The 19868-nt window shown below is 38.7% G+C and overlaps 1 protein-coding gene across 1 annotated transcript; it reads right to left on the bottom strand.

The window, feature by feature from the left end:
• Positions 1 to 9588: 9588 nt before the first annotated feature.
• LOC308678583 (olfactory receptor 10D3-like) lies at positions 9589 to 17828 on the bottom strand (the record flags this gene model as incomplete). The annotated part of the gene is made up of 2 exons (XM_081345809.1): positions 9589 to 10519; positions 16906 to 17828. The coding sequence occupies 2 exons, from the start codon at positions 17826 to 17828 to the stop codon at positions 9589 to 9591; spliced, it is 1854 nt and encodes a 617-aa protein (XP_081201935.1).
• Positions 17829 to 19868: the final 2040 nt, after the last annotated feature.

Raw genomic sequence — 19868 nt, 5'->3', positions numbered from 1 at the left:
CTGAGAATCCCCATAGACTTGTTTTTTAAAAGAAAAGGGGGATTTGGTTAATTCATGGGTATGCAGTATTAAACGCAGATCTTTAGTGTACATGATCTGGCCTTGTTCAAGAATACTTCCCTTTTGACTACATATTATTTTTCACTTGATTTTGTGTTTCTACAGTAATTTGGTTTGGAAGATTCTCTGTTGGTTTTGGTACTTATGATTCCAATGAAAACAAAAGGACTAGGGAAATGGATATTGTATCCATTTATAGTTGGGTATCTGGTGCTGGAGAAGACTCCTGCGAGTCCCTTGGACTGCAAGGCGATCAAACTGGTCAGTCCTAGAGGAGATCAACCCTGACTGCTCTTTAGAAGGCCAGATCCTGAAGCTAAAACTCAAATACTTTGGCCACCTAATGAGAAGGAAGGACTCACTGGAGAAGAGCCTAATGCTGGGAAAGATTGAGGGCAAGATAAGAAGGGGACGACAGAGAATGAGGTGGCTGGATGGAGTCATTGAAGCAGTAGGCGTGAGCTTAAATGGACTCCAGAAGATGGTAGAGGACAGGAAGGCCTGGAGGAACGTTGTCCATGGGGTCGCGATGGGTTGGACACGACTTCGCAACTAACAACAAATAGTTGGGTATGTTAAAAAGATAACTAAAATGGTAAGGACCCCTAACTTTATGATTTATACAAGTCTATATGTCTCTTTACATGTGAGGAAGTGCTACCTTATTAGAAATCTGAACTAAAGAAATATTTATGATTTGTGTTTATTTATACCACCGGGCATGTATTGTTTCCCATTTTCCCTCTGATTTTATGATTTTCTGTATGAGGCTCCATCATATATACTGATTGCCAGATCATTCAAAAAATTGCCCAAAAAGTCAAGATGGTGGCTGCCACCACATGGCATAAAACCAAGAAAGCCACCATTTTGGTTTTTTTGGGATATATTCTTGTCCACTGCCACATGATAATGCTGAATGTGTTCCATCAGCGTTGGGCCTTGATGAGCAGATAGATTGATTTTCTCCAGGAGAACCAGACTGGTACTTCAGGTCTTTGTTTCACTTATTGACACGTAATTGAATCACCTTATTTCTGTTTTTGATGTAACAAATTGACACTGAACAACATTGAAAAAGTTCAGAGAACAACAACTAAGATGATCAAAGGCCTGGAGACTAAAACATGAAGAACGGCTGCAGGACTTGAGCCTGGCTAATCTAAAGAAAAGAAGAAATAGGGGTGACATTGATAGCAGCAGTCCAGTATTTGAGGGGCTGCCACAAAGAAAAGGGGGTCAAATTATTCTCCAAAGCACCAGAGGGCAGGACAAGAAACAATGGTTGGAAACTGACCAAAGAGAGAAGCAACCTGGAATTAAGGAGAAAATTCCTAACAGTGAGGACAATTAACCAGTGGAACAGCTTGCCTTCAGAAATCGTGGGCACTCCATCACTGGAGGTTTTTAAAAAGAGAGTGGATAGTCACTTGTCTGAGATGGTACAGGATCTCCTACTTGAGCAGGGGGCTGAACTAGAAGACCTCCAAGGTCCCTTCCAGCTCTATTCTATTCCCATGGATAAAAATAAATAAATAAACAATTGCTTTTGATTTTCCAACCATTTTTTCTCCATTAAAAATATATATTATTGAATTGTTTATTGCTGTTTATTTTATAAAAAAGACGTTGCAAATCTGGAAAGAGTGCAGAAAAGAGCATCAAAGATAATTAGGGGGATGGAGGTTAAAACCTATGAAGAATGGTTGCAGGACTTGGGTATGTCTAGTCTAGTGAAAGGAAGAAATAGAGGTAACTTGTTAGCAGTGTTCCAGTATTTGAGGGGCTGCCACAAACAAGAGAGGATTAACTTATTTTCCAAAGCACCAGAAGGCAAGACAAGAAACAATGGGTGGAAGCTAATCAAGGACAGAAGCAAATATTAAGAAGGAAATATGGTATTTGGTTTTACATATCTTAACGGCGGCAAGGATGGGGTATGCTCAATTTTGGAAGGCAAATCATACCCCGCCGGATGAAGTTATAATTAGGAGAATACTTGATTGTGCAGAAGCAGACACATTGACCAAGAAGTTGAAGGGTAAAGAAGAGACACCAGCATTTCTATCATGGAATAAATGGTATATTTGGATGGATAAAAGATTAAAGAAATGAGGGTGGCTTGGAGGTTGGTCAAAAATGAAGTGATATAGTCCTTGTTATTGAATAATCTTTGGAGTTGAATAGCTATAAGAGACTTAATTAGTGGAATATAATTGTTAGTTGTGAAAATTGTGAAATTTTTGAAATGGTTTTCAATTTTTTTGATTTCTTTGTTTTTTGTATATTGTAAATGTTTTTTTGTCTTTGTTGGTGTATGGTGTGTTTTTAACACGAAATGTAAATAAAGATTCATTTATAAAAAAAAAACAGAAGCAACCTAGAACTAAAGAGAGATTTCCTAACTGTGAGAACAATTAACCAGTGAAATGGTTAATTGCGTTCAGAAGTTGTGGGTGCTCATCTCTGAAAGCTTGTAACAAGAGACTGGATAGCCACTTGTCTGGAATGGTATAGGGCAGGGGTAGGCAACCTCAGCTCTTTTATGACTCATGGACTTCAACTCCCAGAATTCCTGAGTCAGCATAGCTGACAGGAATTCTGGGAGTTGAAGTCCATGAGTCATAAAAGAGCCGAGGTTGCCTACCCCTGGTATAGGGTCTCCTGCTTGGGCAAAGGTTTGGACTAGAAGACTTCCAAGGTCCCTTCCAATAATTTTATTCTATTATTCTGTTTATCCTTGAGATGTAAATATACAAAGAAATGCTTCTTTCCCAGATATTACAAATTAATTGGAGAAAATTAAGATTTAAACAAAGAAAGGAGTCACATGCAAGTTTGTCTGCAAAAATATATGACATGTTTTTATTAGGGAACATGCAGCTACACTGAGTGCTGGGATTCAGCTGGTCCGCACCACTTCAGCAGAACCGGTAACTAATTTTTTGTTTCCCAGGCCCAGAATGAACTTCCGGAAGCAGCATCCACACAGAGAACTGGTTGTTCACATATTTGAATCCCACCACTGGCTACACTGAATATCAAGTGTTCTTAATCCTTCAGATACATCTTACTCTTCCATCCGTACTAAATCTCATACTATGACAGTCCAATTTTAAGGTCAAGACTTGGTGAGGAACATCAGATTAAGAAGATCACATAGGTGGGATGCAAGAAATAGGTGATGCAGTTGAGAAGTGAGGACTGAATTAGATTGAAGGAGCTAAATTAAGTCAACCAAAAGACCAATCAGAATGGAAGGGATATGAAAAACTTGGGAAGATCTCATTTCTCAAGTAAAGTTCATCTGCAAAATGATTCTTATACTCCTTGCTGCTCAGATCAATAGTTCTCCTAAAACTCACTGCAGGAAACAGCTGCACACTGATCTCTACTAGTCATGACAACAACAGAAGTGAAAGCAACAATATTTTACCCAATCTTCCATACAACACACTATGTGATTTGAAAGAATCTGCTGGTGCTCATGTTTCTAATCAGCTGCTCTGCTTTCTATGCAATTTGATCAGCTACTGTATATCTATTCTTTAATAGTTGTCAATAGAAAATTTGAGTGTAGCCGTAAAATAGTTTTGATGACATGAATTAGACTACTTTTAAAAATCTTAAAAATTTCTTGGGTTTACTTGTTGCTATCTATTGTGGATTCCCACTCCAGAGTTTCAGCAGAGCAGTTTTCATCTCCTTGTTCCTAAGTGTATATATTAGTGGGTTCAACAAAGGGGTGATGGTGGTGTACAACACACTTAACACACTATCCATGGAGTCCTGAGAAGCTGGCCTCAAATAATGATAGAACACAGGGAGGAAGTATAGGCACACCACAGTAAGATGGGCAGAGAAAGTGGAGAAAGCTTTGTGCCATCCTTCATGGCTACTAATCTTCAAAATGGCCATGAAGATGTAAACATAAGATGTGAGGATGAGGAGAAAGCAGGTCATTGTTACAAAGCCCATGTCAACGATGATAATCAGTTCTTTAAAATGTACATCACCACAAGCCAGCTTCATGATAAGTGGAACATCACAGAAGACGTAGTCAATATAATTGTCCTCTCCATAAGACAAACGAAAGGTGAGAAAGGTTTGAAAGGCAGCGTGGAGGCAGCCTCCAATTATGGTAGCAAGAGAGAAGTTGAGACACAATTTCCAACTCATGATGTTTCCATAGTGAAGTGGTTTACAAATGGCCAAGAAGCGGTCATAAGACATCACGGTGAAAAGAAAACATTCTGCATACCCAACAATGTTTAAAAAGAATACCTGTGTGACACACCCTGAAAAGGATATGACCCTTCCTAAGATGTTGAATCCTGAAATAACTTTGGGAACCACCACAGCTGATAAGGCCATGTCCAGGATGGAGAGATTACATAGGAACCAGTACATGGGCTTGTGCAATTGAAGGTCAGAGATCACCATCAAGATGATCAGAGAATTTCCAGAAAGAGTGAGGGCGAACATGATTGAGAAGAAGAGAAGCAAGGGCAGTTTGAACCCTTGTGGATATGGAAAGCCAGAGAGGATAAACTCATTTGGGGCTGATAGGTTGGAACACTCCATGTGTCAATTATTCTTATATGTATCCAGGTCTTTGAGCAATGAGTCAATCTAATGGAGCACTTTGCCTGGAGTTAGTTACTACTGGGTAGACGTCTCTGAGAGTTTCTGTGTAATTTGTTAAACTTGCGTGCACTTTTATTCCAGATGTAGAAAACAATATCACATCATCCTTATTCTGTTATATGTCAAGGCACCGCTGTATAAAAAACATTTAAAGACTATTAAATCAATAAATATTCAATGTGATGGAGAAAAAATCAACTGCTCTTTTTCCTTTTATTTCATATGTATTTATCATCTATCAAATAGGGAACAGTCCATTTCACTAATAAAAGGAAGCTCCTTGAAAAGTATTTCGAGGTGGAATTCTTGTGTAGTGAGTTGTCTCTAGGAAACTTCAATATGTATAAGTTTGAAAAGTCTCCCCCTCCAGATCTTGTGGCTTATCATAACATTGCTTTTTTGACTTCATACAGCCTGCTGGTGATACAAAGAAACAGGGCTTTTTTTCTCATAGAACGCTCAGAACGGAGTTCCGGCACCTTTTTTGGATGGAACCTTGTAGGGTAGGCAAGGCGGGTTGTATGACATGTGTGAGTTCCGGCACCTTTTTCTCTTACAAAAAAAGCACTGCAAAGAAACAATATTCATTCATAACAATCATACATCCTAACAATAAATTAGCAATCAGCAATCATACAGTAACACAGCACTAAAGAGACCTTTGAACTCACTCAGTCGATTATTCCTCTGAGGGGCATAGCTTTCCTTTCAGTGACCATTTCCAACAGTGTGAATATGGTGGGGAAGAAGTTACTGATTTCCCTCTGCTCTGTGGTTGCTCATGTAAAATGGATTGCAATTGGCAAAATTATATCTTTGTCAGAACTATCACAAATTGCTAATGCAGCTGCAGAGTAGCAGATGGAAGGTATTGATGTGTATTTAAATGATTTGCTTTCTGATTCTTTAGCTTTATAGCTAAAAATGCCATTGAGTTTCCATTGGGCAATTTGTGGACAGCAGATGATCTTTCTTTTCAGAGACTGCAATTTTATTTGAGGAGAAGGAGATCTTCAGCCAGATTGAGAATGCAGGAAACCATCTTAAGAACGTCTTTACAAAATGGGAGACTGAATTGCAAGGTGTTGAAGTTCCAAAAAAAAGAGCAATCAGCTGTTTTGAAAAAATTAGCTTGTTTTAAGCTTATATGTTGTGAGTTAGTATGTTATTCCAAGTCTTTAGATGCCTTCTTAATTAGGAGTAGGTGTTTTCATTCTTTTCCATCCAGGGAGCTTTGGTCTGTTGTGACGTTGTGATGAACTCCTGCTTGATATGACCTTTCAGTGTGAAGTGAAGAAGTAGGCAGACTCGTGTATCTTCATTTCTCCAGGTGGAGCATTTAGATACTTCTGTTTCCATATCTTTTAAAAATATTGCATCTTCAGCGAACACTCTGCCTTTATTCCCTAGAGATAGTGCATATTATTTTAAATATTGCTGATTTAAGAGAGAGGCAATTATAATTGCCAGAAAGTCCACTGGGGAATAATTACTTTCAAACAATTAGTAAATTTGAAAGTTTGCACACATAATAATCAAAGAGATGATTAGCCATGAGTTATGATCCTATTGTTTCCAATAGGAATTAATTCAGAACAATTCTTTTTACTCCAGAATTGACTGGCAGTCATATTTCTACCTTACCATTTGGGTTAACTTTTTCCTCCTCCAAATGCATAGTTAGAATTTCAGCTTTCCCCTTGATCAATCATAATCTTGACTTCGTCTTGAAATCCACGATCCATCTTGTCTCTTTCCCGATTTATTTTTACTCATCTTGGGCAGTGAGGTTTGCTGCCCTAGTCAGGAAACATCACCAGTCATAATGATATAGCCGATCTTACTGTTTCATGTATTCTGGATGCATATATGTGTTTTTAGGAAGAAGCACCAGGATTCGGTTAATTCTTGGGTATGCTTTACTAAAATTGTACTTCTAATGTATGTGATCTGGCCTTGTACCAGAGTACTTCCTTTTGGGTTAAACATTATTTCTCATTTTAGTATGTTAATTTTGATTTGGAAAAGGACCTGTTCATTTTGGTGGTTATGTTTGCCATGGAAACAAAAGGTCCAGGGAAATGGATATTGCATTAATTTTTAGTTGCAAAAAAGGATAACAAAAGTTATCTCTAAGGAGCCATCATGTTCATTCCTTTGATGTAGGAGATGACCAGGCTGAGCCCGAAAGCAGGGTTAAATGTGTCATCAGTTCGGAGGTGGTACATTCGCACAAGAGACCTTGGTCCAACCCTGTGTGAATTCCACTGTTTCTTGTCTAGTCGCAATTTGTCTTGACCGTTAGTAGATCAGATTCATGTGTATAGGTAAGATGTAATAAATTTGAAATGAATAGAACTCAGCTCCTCTTCCTGTTCGCTTGTGCCTGACACAGGGGTTTTCAAAGATTTGACCTTAAATGTCACCATAGTGGCTGCAACCACATGACACAACACCAAGAGAGCCACCATCTTGACTTCTCTTGTGGGTGCTGCTGTCCACTGCCACACAATAATTGTGAACATGTGCCATCAAGTCAATATTGAACCTTAACGATCACAGAGACAAATTTCTCCAGGAAGGTGTGGTTCTTCAGTTCTGCCAAGGAGGCACCCATTGTCATTGTAATTGTATCATCTTCTTTTTGTTTTTAAATATAAGAAATTGGGCATCATTTTTGATGAATGACAATAATAAAATTTTGCTGTTCATTTTCTAAAAAATTCTCCTGTATAAAAGATAATATCGTTGAATCATATATTATTGTTTCGTTTAGCCTTGAGATGACCGGAAAGGGGGCAAGCTAAAAACTTGTTTATCAAGTATCAAAAGATACCAAGAATGCTTCTTTCCCAAATATTCCAACTGCAGTAGAGAAAATTCAGGTTTAAACAAAGAATGGAATCATATACAAGTTTGCCTGTCAAAATATTTGACATTTTTATTAGTGAGTACATAGCTACACTGAATGTCAAGTTTTCTTAATCCTGTACTATATTTCAAGTTTAATGAATAAAGTCACACAAATACAGGATTTCTCCTTTCTTTAAAGGGGGCAGAACGTCAACTCTGCAATGAATTGAACTGAAGCCATTTTCATTTTGTTTTCAGTTGCCACATATTTGGAATAGAAAGAGGGGGGGAAAATGTAGTTTTAAGTTAGCCATAACAATTCTCAAGTATGGGAACCAAGGTGATTACTGATAATATTTTGGCAGGCTGGAAATCTGGGAGGAGTGCCCACATTTAGTAACAATTGGTGAATGTGATTTATGACTTCTAAGTGGGGTGGGAATTGCAACTTGAAACTTTGTAACCAGGGGGAGGGGAATTTAGTCTTGGGTTCACCTTTGTGTGTGCCGCTATTTTGTAGCCGAACAAAAATGTACTTTGAGGAAGAATTCCTTCCCTTGAAGTTCTTTTAATTGGTCTCATCTATCAGAAACATGATAGTTTATTGAAATGGCAATATCAAAGAGATTCCTAAAGCATGGGAGAAACACGTAAAAAGATATTCAGAAGAAGCATTCCCTTGCTAGGAATCTTGAATTAAAGATTTTTTTATTTTATTTATAACACTAGACATGTTTTCTTTTCCATATTTTTCCTCTGATTTCAGTGTCAAGATACATTGAATAATGGCAGAATGTAAGTGTATAATTAATGGAAGAAGTTATGAGTGATGACAATCTATGCAAATCCTCCTCCTCTTCCCTCTCCCTCTCTCTCTCTCCCCCTCCATCTCTTCTTTTTAAATAACCAATAAGGTTCTTCAGTCCTTGGTACCATCGTTCTCCCAATCCAAATGAAGACAATTTGGATTTAAATATAAGTTTAATAGGGAAATATGCATGGTATCTGCTCATCTCCATTTAAAAGCCAAAGAGCCAGCGCTTGTCCGAGGATGTCTCCGTGGTCATGTGGCCAGCATGACTAGATGCCAAAGGCACATGGAATGCTGTTACCTTCCCACTGTAATGGTCCCTATTTTTCTACTTGCATTTTTACGTACTTTCGAACTGTTAGGTTGGCAGAAGCTGGGACGAGTAACAGGCGCTCACTCTGTTACGCGGCACTCGGGATTCGACCTGCCAAACTGCCAATCTTCTGATCGACAAGCTCAGCGTCCTAACCCACTGAGCCACCGCGTCTCCAAACAGGTACCATCATGTATAAAATCACCCATACAGTAGCTTTTGAATAAAAATTATTTGCCTAATAATTCTTTTACCCTTTGATTTATTCCCCCTATATGTTGAGATCCATTCACACAGGTCTTGTAGGAGGCAGTGGAATTTCAGCCAGCAGCTCAGGAAAAGTCTAATGATACACAGCAGAGAAGATGATGTGATGGAATTCTTCCTCTTCTGTGTCAAAGACAGCAGAGCTAACAGAAGCTGGCTGAAAAAGGACTTTGTGAACAACTGTTTTCAAGGTTTGGCTGGAGGAGGACGTCTCTAGGAGAAGAACAAAGCAGCACCTGATGGAAATGGTTGCTCTGTAAACTTTAGGCTTCCTTCAGCATTGTTTACATCTCAGATCCTTTCCTGAGCATCTGTTCAAGCTTTCTCTTGAAATCTCCTGCAGGTGGAAGGACCATTGGTCCAATTTGAGATGCTGATTGTTTACACCTCTAAGCAGATCATCCTTGCTCCAAGATTAAGGAGGACATAGCACAGACTTATCCCCAATATTCCAATGAGCTCCTTGTGGCTTTCTATGGAATTTGAGCAGCTATATCCATATTTTAAGAGTGGTCGGTAGAAAATTTCAGTGGATCCATAAAATTCAGATTTCTACCCTGAAAGGATGAAGTAAACTTGATATTCACCATGTTTCCTTTTAAAAGCATAAATATTAGGTAGCCATACTTACTATTGTCTATTCTGGATTCCCTCTCCAGAGTTTCAGTAGACCAGTTTTCATTTCCTTGTTCCTAAGTGTGTATATAAGTGGGTTCAACAAAGGGGTGATGGTGGTGTAGAACACACTTACCACACTATCCATGGAGTCCTGAGATGCTGGCTTCATATAACGATAAAACAAAGGCAGGTAATATATGAACACCACAGTAAGATGAGCAGTACAAGTGGAGAATGCTCTGTGTTGACCTTCACTGCTTCTAATCTTCAAAATGGCTGTGATGATGTAGGCATAAGAGGCTAGGATGAGGAAAAAGCAGGCCATTGCAATAAAACCCACGTCAGCGATGATCATCAACTCATTAAGTTTTGCATCAACACAAGCCAGCTTCAGGATGGATGGAGCATCACAGAAGATATAGTCAATATAGTTGTCCTCTCCATAAGGCAAATGAAAGGTGAGTGATGTCAGAAATGCAGAGTTGAGGCTGCCTCCAATTATGGTCCCCAAGGAGAGGAAAAGACAAACTTTCCAACTCATGATGTTGGTATAATGGAGTGGTTTACAAATGGCCAAGAAGCGGTCATAAGCCATCAAGGTGTAAAGAAAAGATTCTGCACATCCAACAGAATTCAAAAACAATACCTGTGTGACGCAACCTGCAAATGAAATGATTTTTCCTCTGGAACTGAAGCCTACAATAACTTTGGGAACCACCACAGCTGAAAAGGCCATGTCCAGGATGGAGAGATGACAGAGGAACCAGTACATGGGCTTGTGCAATTGAAGGTCAGAGATCACCACCAAGATGATCAGAAAATTTCCAGAAAGGGTGAGGGCAAACATGATTGAAAAGAAGAGCAACAATGGTAGCTTGAACCCTTGTGGATATGGAAACCCAGAAAGGATAAAGTCATGTGGGGCTGATTGATTTGGACATTCCATGTGTCAGTTATTCTTATACATACCTGAAGTCTTTGATCAATGAACTACTCTAAGAGACATGTTTTCTGGAGATATTTCCTACTGGGTCCCTGACAGCTTCTGTGCATTTTGTACAACTTGAATTCACTTACTTTTTTCAGATCTACAAAACAATATAACATCATCCTCTTTCTGTCACACGTTAAGGGGCAACTGCATAAAATACATTTTTAAAAAATAAATAAATAAATAAATAAATATTCAATGTGGTGGAGAAAGACCTACTATTTTTACTTTTTATTTCATATCTATCATCTATCTTACAAAATTCTGAGCAGGCCCTTTCACGAAGAAAGGGAAGCTGCTTGGAAAGTATCTTGAAGTGAAACTTATTTAGCAAATTCCCTCTAGTACTCCTGAATATGTACAAATTTGAAAAGTTTCTCCCCTCCCAAATGACTGTGGAAAACCACAGAGATCCTGTCATCTATACTATTTGCCTTACCTTTCAGCTAGATATGTTCTGCTGAAGATACAAATAAGGAATATTCCATCACTACAATCAAAATAAATCATTGGTCATAACACAATACTAAGTGCACTAGCTCCGTGGCTTCTCATTTTTAGCTTTATAACATGTTGTTCCGTTTCTCTGAGACAATTTGTGAAAAGCAGATGATCTCTCCTTTCAGAGACTGCTCCCCCCCCCCAGTTGTACCAGAGAGATCTTCAATCAAATTGAGAAGGCTAAGGTTACTTTCCAAAATGATAGCTGAGAGAATGAGTTGCATGAATACCTAAATAAGATGTGGCAATTCCAAAAAGGTGGTCAGCTGTTGTGAATTATTGGCATGTTGTAAGCCTTTGTGTTCCAGTTTTGCATGATATTCCAAGTCTCGCTGAATGCTTCTCAATTAGGATTAGGTGTTCTCTCCCTTTCTCATCTACAGAGGTGTTATGAAGATATTATGATTCTTTCAATTTATGGACTCTCGGTTTGAAATGAAGAAATAAGTAATTATATATCCTGGTGCATCCTTTTAGCAGCATTTCTATATTTCTCCCGTGACATCCTTTAAATCTTGTGCGTTTATTAATCACAATGTCTTCATTATCGAGAGTTAGGGAAAGGAGTGCTTTTGAGTGTTCCATCAAATTCCATTGAGAATTATTTTAGAATATTGCTAATTTTGGAGAAAGGCAATTATGATCTCCAGAAATTCAACTGGGGCACAATTATTTTCAATTATAGATTAGATTGAAAGTTCAGATGCATAATAATAATAATAATAATAATAATAATAATAATAATAATAATAATAATAATAACAACAACAACAACAACAACAACAACAACAACAACAACAACAACAATAATAATAATAATAATAATAATAATAATAATAATAATAATAATAATAATAATAATAATAATAATAAAGTTGGAAGGGACCTTGGAGGTCATCTAGTCCAACCCCCTGCTCAGGCAGGAAACTTTATACCATTTCAGGCAAATGGCTGTCCAGTCTCTTCTTAAAAACCTCCAGTGTTGGAGCATTCACCACCTCTGGAGGCAGGTTGTTCCACTGGTTAATTGTTCTAACTGTCAGGAAGTTTCTCCTTAGTTCTAGGTTGCTTCTCTCCTTGACTAGTTTCCATCCGTTGCTTCTTGTCCTGCTTTCAGGTGCTTTGGAGAATAGCTTGACTCCCTCTTCTTTGTGGCAGCCCCTGAGATATTGGAACACTGCTATCATGTCACCCCTCACCCTTCTCTTCATTAAACTACACATACCCAATTCCAGCAACCGTTCCCTATATGTTTTAGCCTCCAGCCCCCTAATCATCTTTGTTGCTCTTCTCTGTACCCTTTCTAGAGTCTCGACATCTTTTTTACATCGTGGTGACCAAAACTGGATGCAGTATTCCAGGTGTGGGCTTACCAAAGCATTGTAAAGTGGTATTAGTACTTGACTTGATCTTGATTCTATCCCTCTGTTAATGCAGCCTAGCACTGTGTTGGCTTTTTTGGCAGCTGCAGCACACTGCTGGCTCATATTGAAGTGATTGTCTACTAAGACTCCGAGATCCCTCTCACAGTTACTACTATTGAGCAATTATTCAACAGAATTATTAGCCATTAATTAAAAATCCTATTGTTTCCAACGGGAAATAATTCAGAAGACTTCTTTTATCCTGCACATGATTACAAAGTTATTCTTCTCTCTTATCCCCAGCATTATATATCTCTTCTTTTAAAATCCTTATGCTATACAGTATTATTGTTGATAAATTACAATATTACTCCTACTTAAAATCCTTGAGCTTTTTTGTCTGTTTCTCCTGATCTTCTGTATAAACAGGAAGCAAACCTCATACTCATTCAGACTGATGATGTTATCTAGTTGGGTAATGGAATGTTTGCAAACCAACAACCAAGTTCAGAAAATGACACAGATTCTTCTGCTTTGAATACAAACCTCTATTCCCTAGCCTCATTGCCACTTCCTACTCCAGATGTGTTGGAATGTAATCTGGAATTGCAGAAGGGAAGGACTGCTTTCCAGAGGTCAAAGAGCAAGTGAAACTTGGAATTTCTGATAGGCAAAAAGAGAGCAGTATGTCTATAGTTAGAAGTATGTCTATAGTTATACAAATGCTTTAGTGTAGCAAGATTCAGTCTGTAGGCAAACAACAATAAATCAACTACTCAGAAATACTGTAACTTTTCATGTCATTCTTGGTTTTTGGGGTCTGACACCAGATGAAGACAATGTTAGAATTAAAGGCAATGGGTAATCAGGCAACACAGTTTGCTTTAAGGCATGGGTGTGAAACTCACCACATCACGTGACATGTTGTGACGTATCACTATTCTTTTTGCATTGCTGGCAATGGGGTGGGCTCGGCTTCGGTATGATGAAACTGGCCTGCGGACTGGCAGTTTGACACCCCTACTTTAAGGGAAGAGAAGTATCTCTAAGCCATTGCTCCTAGATCTAATGAGCTGGTCAGGATCAGGGTCTAGAACAATTTGCTGCAGCCAACTTGCTGTGGCCAACTCACTGTGAGACAATACATCATGGGACAACTCACCACGGGACAAGAATTACACTAATAATGAAAAAATAGTGGAATGGAATCATTAAAAAAGGAGGAACAAAATGAAATGTAAATGACAAAAATTAAAGTAATTGTAAATTATTTGAATTGTCCTGCAGTGAGTTGTCCAATGGCAAATTGGCCATAGCAAATTGACTATGGTGAGCTCTCCCATTCTGGGTCAGAATTTGTTGACCCAAGAAAATCATATGACACAAGGGCGATTGCTACCCCACCTTTGCAATAAGGCCAGCATCCAATCATATCGGAGAACAAATTCTCAAATTCTCTTCCTTCATCTTGTAGCTTAGTTATGAAAACCTAATTAAATGAAAAGGTAATCTCACATTGCGCTTAAAGGAACCAGTGGAGTATCATGATGTGCTTGAAGAAAAATGGTTGGTCAACCAATGGTTGATCATCTCAAAGGCAGAAAAGAACTTGACTATCACTGCATGATGGAAGACTGAGAAACTCAATATCTTTGATTTTTTTTTTACTGTGGATGTCCCTTTCCTTTGCCACAGATATGAAGTAAAAGTCTACCTTTTGCTACCAAGATCAATTTCACACCCTCCATTCATTTATTCATTTTGACAATTCTTTTTTTACTTCATGCCATTTTGGGTTCTGCCATTCTGTTGGGAAGGGGGAGGTTTAGCGCTGAGGAAAGGGGGCTCTAGGATGTATTTCCTTCACTTTGTTCTTTTCCACTTTGATGTATCTTGCTGGGTGTGAAAGGGGAGAGAGGAATGTGCCTGGGGCCATCTGCCTTATCTCCACTTTGCTGGGAGGAAACTGAGGTGTGCAAGAACTGGTTCCCATAACCTTTGGATTGGCTGGTCAAACTGGACAGTTGGGCACTGGGGAGGGGTTATACAGGAATGCTTAATGCAACATTTTTGCATGGGAAATATTCAGATCTTGCCTTGCTTCTCTGCTGTCACTACCTTCCAATAAAAGTTCCTATTGAAACTATGCTAGTTTCAAGAGTTCTGCTTTCTTGGGAGTATTAGATGAGGCGGACCTTACAATCAAGTCATTTCTGTTGCTCTTTCAATTGCTTGAAATGTCATTTGAGAAAACAGATGAGGTCCTGTGTCTTCTTTAGCAAATCTATGAATTACTCAAGACCTATGTGTTTTCCCTTTAATTCTCCAATTATAGAAAGGTTGCATCCTGAATACAGGTAATCCTCAATTTATGACTGGTACTAAGCAATCATTCATAGTGACAACATAACTACATGGGGGTCACTTATGACTCAGTTCCAGACTTCTAATGGTCACTCCCTGCAGTCACATAACTCAACTTCAGGCACTTAGCAACACAGCCACAATTATGGCTGTTTACATTGTTCCATAGTTACATGACTGTGTTTTATGACAGTTTTGCTGAAAGTTGGCAGTTATTTCTAATTTTCAGCAAAACTGGCCCCATTGTAAACCATGGATTCCTTTAATGACTATGGCACTCACTTAACAAGCATTGTAAAAAGGTTGTATGAAGGTCATGTGGCCAACCAAGTTATAACCATCTCGACATATGACCTTAATGGGCAGGTTCCATTATGGTTGCATGGCAAGGACTACTTATACTAGTTCCTGTAAAATCTGATGCTAAATCAGCATAGATAAATGATTATGTTATAGAACACATTCCTCTACAAGGAAATCCTTGTTTCTTAAATGTTTCCAATATGATGGGGAAAATTAAGTTTAAAAATATCTAGAGATGCGCCATGTTTATCTGCAAAAATATTTATAGAATTCTCAGGCATCAACATTTGAGGCTTCTTGACCCTAAAATACATATCACAAATCTACACCTCCATCCAAGCTAATCAAGTAAGGGTATCTTCAAGGCAAATTTGACTCCTGTTGACTGCATGGGCAAATCCCTACAGTTTTATTGAAAAGTTTTTGGAAGTGGTTTTCCATAGCCTATGCAGAGAGAGTGTGTGTGATTGATCCAAAGTCACTGAGACAGTTTTCATGCCCAAGGCAGGACTAGTTTTCAAATCCTAGTTCTAGCCTGATGCCTTAACCCACTATACCATACTGGTCCTCTCACAGTAAGGGGCTATAGTTTAACTGTCAAAACTTGGTCAGGAACATCAGACTGAGACAACCCCACAAATGGGATGCAAGAAAAGGGCAATGGAGATGAGAAATGAGATCGGTCAGAAGAGAAGGTATGGCTGACCATTTAGAAGAAAACCAGAATATAGAACCCAATTACTCCTCGAGGAAAGTTCATGTGGAAAAGAAAATCTTGTATTCTTTTTCTTGGCAGAACCTTGACATTTGATAATTTTCCATAGGAGACTGTTACACACAGATCTCCACATTCCTGGCAAGAATATGCAGAAAGGCAATCTATTTCAACACACTGTGCTCCTCAGAAAAATATTAACATCATTGCAAGAGTACCATTGCTGAGACAATGATTTTATTACGAATGTCACTGCAGTATTTACATAAAAAGTACATCCCAAAAAACCTCCAAATCTAGAAATCTGCTAATTCTTGTGCTTTAATGAATATAACAACAAAGAACAAAGCACTTTTTCACAAGCCACAATATATCTGATTGAAACAATAATTCACCCAAAGCATTCATTTCTAACCTCGGGAAAAAGGTGGTATATAAATAGAAATAAATAAATAAATAAATAAATAAATAAATAAATAAAATTATAAACTCTCTGATAGCTTTCACTGAGCCTCAGTAAAAACAGCAGCTAATTAGTGTCTCTATTTCTCTCTGTTTTGTTGTATTTGCATTCATTGATATCGCTTTGGAATTAGGTCTTCTGGGAGATAGTGGAACTCCATCCAACTGTCGGGAAAGGGTTTGATGGACCATGTCTCCTAAAGATATATTATTGGAGAAGATTGAGTTCTTGGAATCCATCCACCACTGTGCCCAAGAGAGCAGAACGTACACAGGTTACTGGACCAAGGACATTATGAGCATCAGAATTTAAGATATGGATGGATCATGATTGTCCAGGAGAGAAACTCATGAAACACTTGTGGCTCCATGAGGGGAATCTTTGGAGTCTTTCTCTTGGACCAACTTATGTTTCCTCTTCTCTTTCCCCTTCTAAACACGATATAATTCCTTGAATTATGAAAGAAAGATGACACAAAGCCGCTCCATCAATTTCTTAACATCTCCTCAAAAATGAAAAGAGTCCCTAAAATAGGATAATTTGCACATTCAAAACTCAAAACAAACACGACTATTCACCATTTTTATTTTTAAAAAATAAATATAAAATTATTTTACATATTTTCTGCTACCTACTCTGCATTCCCACCCCAGAGTTTCAGCAGAGCAGTTTTCATCTCCTTGTTCCTAAGGGTATATATTAGTGGGTTCAACAAAGGGGTTACTGTGGTATAGAACATGCTCACCACACCATCCATGGAGTCCTGAGAAGCTGGTCTCAAATAATGGTACACCACAGGGAGGTAGTATATGACCACCACACTAACATGTGCAGTGCAAGTTGAGAAAGCTCGATGCCGTCCTTCACTACTACTTATTCTTAGAATAGCCATGATGATGTAAACATAGGATGCTAGGATAAGAAGAAAGCAAGTCATTGCTACAAGGCCAACATCAATGAAGGTCATCAACTCATTAAGTTTTGTATCAGCACAAGCCAACATCAATATGGCAGGAATATCACAGAAGACATAGTCAATATAGTTTCTTTGTCCATAAGGCAAACGAAAAGTGAGCAATGTCTGAAATGTAGAGTTGAGGCAGCCACCAATTATGGTACCCAAGGAGAGGACAAGACAGACTCTCCAGCTCATGATGTTGCCATAGTGGAGTGGTTTACAGATGGCCAAGAAGCGGTCATAAGCCATCAAGGTGAAGAGAAGGCTTTCTGCACATCCCAGGAAGTTGAAAAAAAAAATTTGAGTCACACATCCAGAAAAAGAGATAATATTTCCCCCAGGATTGAATCCTGCAATAACTGTAGGGACCACCACAGCTGAGGCGGCCATGTCCAGGATGGAAAGATGACACAGGAACCAGTACATGGGCTTGTGCAGTTGAAGGTCAGAGATCACCACCAAGATGATCAGTGAATTTCCAGTAAGAGTGAGAGCAAACATGACCGAGAAGAAGAGAAACAAGGGGATCTTAAGTTCTCCTGCATATGGGAACCCAGAGAGGACAAAATTGTTTGGGGTTGTTTGATTTGAGCAATCCATGAATCTGCTTTTCTTATGCTTACTTCAGTTCTTTGAGGAATGAGAGATTTTAGGAGGAATGTTTCATTTACAGATAGTTTTAAATGGAAAAAAGTCATTGGCAACTTATTTGTATTCTGCAAGTTTTGCCTTTATGGCTTAAGGAGGTTTAACGGATTACAATTTAATCTTCTTTCAGACATAGAAACCTGCATTACCTCATCATTAAGGTCAGCACCATGCTTACAGGGCAGAGTTATTTCCTATTTGAAAAGTATAACAGTTCTAATAAAATAATGTCCATGTCAAAAAGAAGCCGCTGGATATCTTAGGTGAAACTAGCAGTTCTCAGTCACATCCTGCAACATATTATTAGTTCTTTCTTGTCAAAATTCTAGCCTTACGGATGTATTTAGGGTGTATCTTTAATTAGTGTCAACTTCTTTTGCAGCTCCTCATAAAAATAAATGGGAAAAAAAAACATTGCCTCTCAAAATCCGAGACTCATTTTTAGAGTGAATGAAATTCTAGGAAAGAAAAATGTTTAGGAAAGAGAAAGATATATTTTTTAATAGTTAAAATTTGTCCAAACAATTAATGGATCATAACAGTAGCAGTAGACCTTGACTTACAACAATTTGTTTAGTGACTTTTTGAAGGTATAATGGCACTGAAAAAAGTGACTTCTGGCTGTTTTTCACACCTGTGCCTGCTGCAGCATCCCCATGGTCATGTGATCAAAATTCAGGTGCAGTGTCACGTGATCATCTTTGGCAACCTTCTGACCAAGCAAACTCAACAGGGAAGCCAGATTCACTTAACAACCATGTTGCTAACTTGACAATTGCAGTGATTCGCTTAACAACTAGGGCAAGAAAGGCCACATAATGGAGGCAGCACTCATTTAACAACTATCTCACTTAGTGGCAGAAGTTTTGGACTCAGTTGTAGTCGTAAGTCGAGGACCACTTATATTCCTAGGCACCAACCCGGGAACTGTGAAGGTGTAATACTTCTCTGTGGCCTAGAATTTTGTGAAATTTGTGCCAGGGAAAGAAGCTATCCTAAAATTTAGAAGCATAAATTCCCAATTTGGCTCTCAGTATTTATTTTCTACCGTTGAAAGAGATGTGAAGAAATTCCGTAATTATCTTGCAGCATGAATGATCTGGCAGTGATTTTATCCCCAAGTTGCCATATCTTTGTATATCCAGTCTTTCCTCTTTGAGTTCCAAATCAGGCACACTTATATATTTAAAACTCATTATTAGGTAAAGGTAAAGGTTCCCCCGCGCATGCATGCTAGCTGTTTCCAACTCTAGGGGCCGGTGCTCATCTCCGTTTCAAAGCTGAAGAGCCAGCGCTTGTCCGAGGACGTCTCCGTGGTCATGTGGCCGGCATGACTAGACGCCAAAGGTGCACAGAACGCTGTTACCTTCCCACCGTAGTGGTCCCTATTTTTCTACTTTCATTTTTACGTCCTTTCGAACTGCTAGGTTGGCAGAAGCTGGGATGAGTAACAGGCGCTCACTCTGCTACGCGGCACTTGGGATTCGACCCGCCAAACTGCCAACCATCTGATCGACAAGCTCAGCGTCCTAACCCACTGAGCCACTGTGTCCCTCTCATTATTATCCCACTCCACTTCATTTGGACTTTGAGCGATGAACAATAATTAAAAAATGAGAGTTTCCCGAACCCTAGACTGGTAGGGTTGGGTTGTAACAGAGGAAGTGGGTCCAAGCCAGCAAGTGAGGTAAGAAATACCCAAAAGACAAATTTTAAAATATTTGCAACATTTCCACTTAAGAAAAAACAGATGATTATCAAGCAAGCAGACAGGAACCTGTTACTTCGATCATCCACCTGATATAAAACAAAAGTATGGGCTTACACTGAAGAAAGTACTTTCACATGGGTGTTAGACTTCACATGATTCTGCCTAACTGGACAATATTTGATACACAAATATGAAGGATGGGTTACTGTTCCATCTCATATGCATATACAGGACGTAGCTCATATGCAAGTTCAAGATACTCTGCTCTGAAATGACTATGT

This window comes from Vipera berus (assembly GCF_964194415.1).
Source record: "Vipera berus genome assembly, chromosome: Z".
Taxonomy (NCBI): Eukaryota; Metazoa; Chordata; class Lepidosauria; order Squamata; family Viperidae; genus Vipera; species Vipera berus.
This window is presented reverse-complemented; position numbering and strand designations above follow the sequence as displayed.